This window comes from Cariama cristata, unplaced genomic scaffold (assembly GCF_000690535.1).
Source record: "Cariama cristata isolate BGI_N322 unplaced genomic scaffold, ASM69053v1 scaffold11574, whole genome shotgun sequence".
Taxonomy (NCBI): domain Eukaryota; kingdom Metazoa; phylum Chordata; class Aves; order Cariamiformes; family Cariamidae; genus Cariama; species Cariama cristata.
Genome location: NW_009614700.1, coordinates 35,444 through 42,400, shown reverse-complemented (window position 1 = coordinate 42,400; position 6,957 = coordinate 35,444). Strand labels below are relative to the sequence as shown.

At 43.0% G+C, this 6,957-nt stretch overlaps 1 protein-coding gene across 1 annotated transcript in view; it reads left to right on the top strand.

Annotated features, from left to right (window-relative positions):
• Positions 1-6,957, top strand: part of JAG1 (jagged 1) — a 35,308-nt gene that overhangs the window by 26,375 nt on the left and 1,976 nt on the right. Inside the window, 13 exon segments of the mRNA XM_009699524.1 lie at positions 362-512; positions 1,056-1,220; positions 1,744-1,857; positions 2,501-2,614; positions 2,725-2,838; positions 2,966-3,082; positions 3,598-3,625; positions 3,738-3,823; positions 4,637-4,750; positions 4,997-5,106; positions 5,188-5,424; positions 5,751-5,882; positions 6,352-6,502. Of these exon segments, the coding sequence (XP_009697826.1) occupies positions 362-512; positions 1,056-1,220; positions 1,744-1,857; positions 2,501-2,614; positions 2,725-2,838; positions 2,966-3,082; positions 3,598-3,625; positions 3,738-3,823; positions 4,637-4,750; positions 4,997-5,106; positions 5,188-5,424; positions 5,751-5,882; positions 6,352-6,502 (1,633 nt within the window).

Here is a 6,957-nt window from a genome sequence, read left to right as displayed (position 1 = left end):
GGGGGGCGAGGGAAGAAACCAACAAAACCCCCCTGATGGGCTGCTGAGGATTCTTTTTCTTAAACAGACTGCAAGAGTTTGCATGTCAAGTTTTGTTGTGCGCTTATTAACTTTCAGTGGCTGTTTAATATCAAGAGAGTGCTGTCTGCTGAAATAGTTGCAAGTCTAACTAAACTCTGTGCATTATGAACAATTCATTGAGGCAGCAGATAAAAAGGTCAGATTCCACAACGTCTGCCTCTCGTAGGGAGGGAAAGCTATGATAAAACTTCCATTTCACTCAGCCTTTCCCCTCCCCTTTTTTTTTTTTTTATCCCCCCCCCCGTTTAATTTCCCTTTCCTCTCTCTGCACTACTTACAGCTGGACATCGATTACTGTGAGCCAAATCCTTGCCAGAACGGTGCCCAGTGCTTCAATCTCGCTATGGACTATTTCTGTAACTGCCCGGAAGATTATGAAGGGAAGAACTGCTCCCACCTGAAAGATCACTGCCGCACAACTCCTTGTGAAGGTTTGTGTTGCCTTGCAGGCGAATGGGAATGACTGGCGATAGTTTCTGCCCCTGTCCTGGCTGGAGCTGTAATGCAGCTCCAGTAGTGTGGTCACTGGAGTAGCTCTTGTATAAAGAGGCTGAATTTTGCCCTGTGCCTTATACCTCTATTTGTACAAGATGATGAGTAATATCTGAAAACAGCTATTTGAAAGGCAGTGTTAGGTCAACGTGGACACAAAATGCATGTAGCAAATAGCCTGCTTTGCTGAATTTATTCCAGGCCATGGATGTGGTCCAGCAATCTTAAATAAGTTGCTGTGATTATTTTATGTACAAACAGTTGGTGTAGTCCCTTTATTTTAAAGCAGCAAGGATATTTGGCACTGCCAGGTTTACGGTTGGACTGGATGATCTTAAAGGTGTCTCAAACCTAAATGATTCTATGATTCTAGGACATGTATGTCTTTTAAATATCCATCACTGGAAATTAAAATGTTGCACTTAGCTTAAGAAGTCAGATAGAACAGGCAAGCCTCACGCTGGTCTCTGCTTTTTCTACAGTAATTGACAGCTGTACTGTGGCAGTAGCTTCCAACAGCACACCAGAAGGGGTTCGTTATATTTCTTCAAATGTCTGTGGTCCTCACGGAAAATGCAAGAGCCAAGCGGGTGGAAAATTCACCTGTGAATGCAACAAAGGATTCACTGGCACCTACTGTCATGAGAGTAAGAGCTAAAAAGAGAATATATTTTACTGCCCCCTATTCTTTGTGGAAAAAGATTCCATCCTTTCCTCCCAGACTGCTTTAAGGTTTCTTTCTTGTAACACAGGGAACCTTGGAACTGCTTTAAGTTTTCATATCCCGCTTGGGCGAGGCAGATTGGAATTTGCTAGGCCTTGGGGAAAGTTCACAGTAATGAACCTTCTGGCCTTGAATTGTATGTTTTTTAAAAACCTTATGTATACAAGGTCTGAGGTAGTTAATAGTGAGGTTTAACATGGATCTTAAGGACTCCTGATTTTTTTTTTTCATTTGTTTTTAATAGTAATTGTTGATTGACAGGCTCATCACTTTGTGCACTGTTTTTCTGCTATTTCTCATCTTGTTTATAACCCTTCCTCTCAAAAGGGTCTTAGAGATGGAAGTAGCACCAAATAGTCTGCAATAAGAAGATGACTTCTAGTAGCTGTACTTCTAGTTTGATTTTTTTTTTTTCCCCTCCTCCCCTCTCCTCCAAATTTCTGCAGATATTAATGACTGCGAGAGCAACCCCTGTAAAAATGGTGGCACTTGTATCGATGGCATCAACTCCTACAAATGTATTTGTAGTGACGGATGGGAAGGAACGTATTGTGAAACAAGTAAGTTAACCATTCTTCGGCACGCAGAAAGATCTCTCGGGAAAAACATCAGGAAGGAATGGCTGGTAGTGACCAGTGCCAGTTCAACATAAACTCTGCCTCAAAGGCCACAGAGGACAAGGTGTCCTCCTTTTTTTTCCCACCATGTCCCAAGCTTTTGTATCAGAACTAAACCCAAGTTACAAAGCTGGACTGGGAGCAGAACCTGGCTCTCCTACTGTTCAGTTTTCTGCTCTACCCTTTGGCTGACTTGCTGTAAGAAACCCTTAGCATTAGTACACACCATTTTAGGAATGGCCTATCTGCACCTCACACTTGTATTTTGTCAGCCTCGGGAATTGCAGAGGAGTGAGTGCTCAACCCCTACCCTCTGACTGACAGGATAGTTTATGTAGTAGGGCTTTTCACTGCTTGTTTACTGAAACAAGATGACAAACAAAATGAAAACAAACTGGAGGAATGAGGTGGAATGTTCTTCATCTCTGTGACAGCGCTTAAAAGCTTTAAAATACTGACTTAAGTGTTTAATCCATGATTGAAACACAGACCAAAATTAGGGATGGGACACACACCTTTCAAGCATTAAGCATTTGTCAATTCTGTAAACACTGCTTAGCTTGTTTTCTCTCCTTAACATCTCCAGATATTAACGACTGCAGTAAAAACCTTTGCCACAATGGAGGAACTTGCCGAGACTTGGTCAATGACTTCTTCTGTGAATGTAAAAATGGGTGGAAAGGAAAAACTTGCCACTCCCGTAAGTTCAGCGTTTCCAAAACATAAGAGGCGTGCTCTGTTAGGCTGCTTAAACTTGTTGCATTGCATTAAGAAAGCACCGGTATTACAGACAGTTTGGGTTCTTCACAGGTGACAGCCAGTGCGATGAGGCAACATGCAACAACGGAGGAACATGTTACGACGAGGGGGACACTTTCAAGTGCATGTGTCCTGCAGGATGGGAAGGAGCCACTTGTAATATAGGTAAATACCCTGCTCCATCAGCAGCAGGAAGCAGATGCGGCACTGAATCTGTGACCTCGGTTCTTCCTCTTGGCTCAGGCTTCACGGCTTTCTAACAACTTAGCGGCAAATCTTGTTTCTGTTACAGCAAGGAACAGCAGCTGCCTGCCAAACCCCTGTCATAACGGTGGTACCTGTGTGGTCAGCGGGGATTCTTTTACTTGTGTCTGCAAGGAGGGCTGGGAAGGACCCACATGTACTCAGACTAAGTTGTCTCTGCTTGAACTTCTCCAGAGTGTTGCATGATGAGAACATGAGCTCATCCTGTTGCCCTTGGACTCAAGATTGAAACCAGAAGGGAAAGCTTGTTTGATGTAGGCTTTAGCATCACCTGAATCTTTGTTTTTAATGACTTTATGTGATAGAGCCTTGACCTGGGCATGAGAAAGTTGCAAATGAGCTAAGTGGAGACAGATGTTGTCTTGTTTTCTGCTGCGCTCTTTTCCTACAAGCAGCACTGTCTGCTTCCACTTTTTTTTTTCTTCCCCCTGTTAGATTCTTTACAAGGATCTCTTCCTGTGTACATGTGTTCCACAATGTAGTTAACAAATTTTGTGGTAGAAGCCTGGAATCAATTTAGCAGAGAATTTCAGTGTATTTTTGTTAAAGTTGAGCGAAGTGTAACTTAGTCATTAGGGGAAGTTTGATCATTCTTTACTGACAGTAGGGTTGTATTAGCCAAAGTCTGCATACTTCATGTTGTCTGTCTTTGCTTTGCAGACACAAACGACTGCAGTCCTCATCCTTGGTAAGTTTAATACGTTTATCTTTCATCCTTTGCTGGTTTTGTTGTTTTTAGAATTCTAGATTCTTTTTATCTGTAGCAGTTGTTTAATGAATATAATGCCTTTTCTTTGTAGTTATAATAGTGGCACTTGTGTGGATGGAGACAACTGGTACCGCTGTGAATGTGCTCCAGGCTTCGCAGGTCCGGACTGCAGGATCAGTAAGTGTTTTAAAGGCACTCTACCTTGACTTCTTTTTTTCTTGCTTGACTCTTGTTGCGAGGCAATCATCTTAATTAAGTGCTAGATCAGATTAATGATAGAAGTCCTGTGTCTTCTGTTTCCGTACCCAGATCTGTAGCAGGTGTGGGGAGGGCAGGAATTGCACTAAAAATGAAAGAAATCTGCAAGTCCATGGAGCTGGAGCTGAACCCTCTTGCTTCAGCTGAGTGGGCAAAATGCCCTTCAGGATAATCTTCCCACTTAGAATGTGTGTCTGTGGCCATAGGTTTCTGCTCAAGACGAAAGCCTGCCAGCCAAAAACCTTGTCAATTAATAATCCACATACAAGCCCTGAGGTGATGTATGCGCTTCCCTGTAATTTAGTAATAATTACAGGCAGGAGGACACTAACACTTTCTTTAATAACAGCCATGGAAATAGAAGTTTCATAGTAGCAATACAACTGGAAAGGGGTTTAACGTTGTCATCAGTTGAAGAATCTAGTAGGGGGACAAAACTGGAGTATGTCAAAGGAGAGGAAGTGTGTTTGTGCAAGGAGGAATGTGTCCTTGCCCTTGAAAAGCTTAAGTAGCCATAGGGGTCAGGTTTTGATCTTTGTCAGCACCACACAGCAGAAACTTCAAAGAACTCGCTCTGAAATTACACTGGTGCTGCAAATAAGAATCCATCTCTGTGTAGACACTAGAAAGGGAACGTAAAGCTTCAGTAGGCAAATCTCTCGCATGTTTTTGCTGACAAAATAAAAGGATACGATAGCGTAACTTTTTTATTTCCTCTCCTTCCCATCATAGATATCAACGAATGCCAGTCTTCACCCTGTGCCTTCGGAGCTACGTGCATAGACGAAATTAACGGGTACCGTTGCATTTGCCCACCAGGTCGTAGTGGTCCAGGATGCCAAGAAGGTATTCCAGATGTCACAGCTGGTCATAATGCTTGTAGAGAGATCTGTATAATTGCATGTCAGCGGGTTTGTAGTTGTATGGGGTTTTGGGGGGTGGTGTTTGCTGTTCTTTTACAGCAAGTATCTTTCTTTATTGAAGAAGCAAACATCACTAAGTTTAGATGAACTTAGGAAAGGAGTTTGGGATTTTTTTTTCACTTTTTTTTTTTCTGTTTTGAGTTTATAATTCTGTTCAATCTCTCTTCAGTTACAGGAAGGCCTTGCATTACCAGCGTTCGAGTAATGCCAGATGGGGCTAAGTGGGATGATGACTGTAATACCTGTCAGTGTTTGAATGGAAAAGTCACCTGTTCTAAGGTACGGCTGTGCCCTGTTCTGCGTTATGCTGTCCTCTGTCCTGTAACCAGTGGTTACTTAGCGGTATTTATTCTCTTCTAGGTTTGGTGTGGTCCTCGGCCTTGTGTCATACACGCCAAAGGTCATAACGACTGCCCAGCTGGACACGCCTGTGTTCCTGTGAAAGACGACCACTGCTTCACCCACCCTTGTGCTGCAGTGGGTGAATGTTGGCCTTCCAATCAACAGCCTGTGAAGACCAAATGCAATTCTGATTCGTACTACCAAGACAACTGTGCCAACATCACCTTTACCTTTAATAAAGAAATGATGGCACCGGTAAGTAGCAGCACACGGCGTGCTATGCTGTGGCACGCGCGTGCTTGCTTCCCAGAGCACGAAACAACTTTTTTGACTGGTAAAAGTACAGTAAAAGCTGTCAAAGAAAACAGAAGGTATAGAAGGATTAATATAGACTTCTACCTTAAATGCTTTTGTGTCCGGAGAAGAACAAAAGCTGATTTGGGGGGAATTCCACCTCCTCTTCCCTTGAGAATGTTTACTTCACGGCAGGGGCGGGGTGAGGGGGAATGTCTTGTATCTGTGTGCATATATATTTAAAAAAAACCAACCAAACAACCCAACACCTTTTTTGTATCTTCCAGGGACTTACCACAGAGCACATTTGCAGTGAATTGAGGAATCTGAATATTCTGAAGAATGTTTCTGTTGAATATTCCATCTACATTACCTGTGAGCCTTCACACTTGGCAAATAATGAAATACATGTTGCTATTGTAAGTATTGCTGGAATATTTTTAAATGTCTTAGTAATTAATTACTTGGATACGTGTGCAACATGTGGCTTTCATAAAAATCATAATTCCTGGCTTTGTCAGCACTTCTCGTGGTTTAGTTTCCATCCCAATTCCCTTTAAGAACCGGGAAGAAATCCTGGTTACATGTGCATACCTGAAAGCTACCATCTGGTGGCAACTGTAACAGGGATAGTAAAACATTCTCCTGTTATGCTCTCCTGAGCGCTGCTTTTTTTTTGGGGGGGGGTTTGCCCTTCTTTTTAAGGATGGGGGCACAAATCCTGCATTACTGGTTTCTGCCGATAGCTGGGCTTTTTGTTTGTGTCTGGTTTGCTTTTTAACTATTAAAAGTACCGAGAGCCTTAACTGACTGTGAAAGTGTAGAAATAGCAGATTACCCATGCATCTGATCCGGCACTTGGTATTAATTGTGTGACTTCTTCTGTAGTCTGCAGAAGATATAGGGGAAGATGAAAACCCCGTCAAAGACATCACAGATAAAATTATTGACCTGGTCAGCAAGCGCGATGGTAACAACACACTAATTGCTGCGGTTGCGGAAGTCAGAGTACAGCGGCGACCAGTTAAAAACAAAACAGGTGAGCTTTTCCTTGTCTCCAGAAACTCGTACACTTGCCAGGACCAGAACAGCCTTTGAAATCAGGTGAAGCTTTTCTTGCTTTTGAGATTTGTAGCAAGTCTGAGAATCTCTGCCTTTTGGCCTGGTTAACTGGGAACAATAAGGAGGCTTTGCACCAGGATCTTACTACTTTAAAAAAAACAAAAGTTCAAAAAAATCCTTTAAACAGCGGCCTAATCTGTTAACAGGGGCGCTGCTCTTCTGTGCTCTTCATTGGAGAAGCAAGGAAGAAGAAAGCAACTGTATTTGCCCCTGTATTTACCCGGCAATGTCACTGTCCAGATGTCATGAATTCACTATTGTCCAAAATCTCCATTTTTAGCTTTCCACGTGGTGCCGGGCGCGCACTGGCATCTCACTGACAGCTACCGGCGGCGAGAGAAGCGGCCGTGGTGGGTGTGGAGCCAACCACCC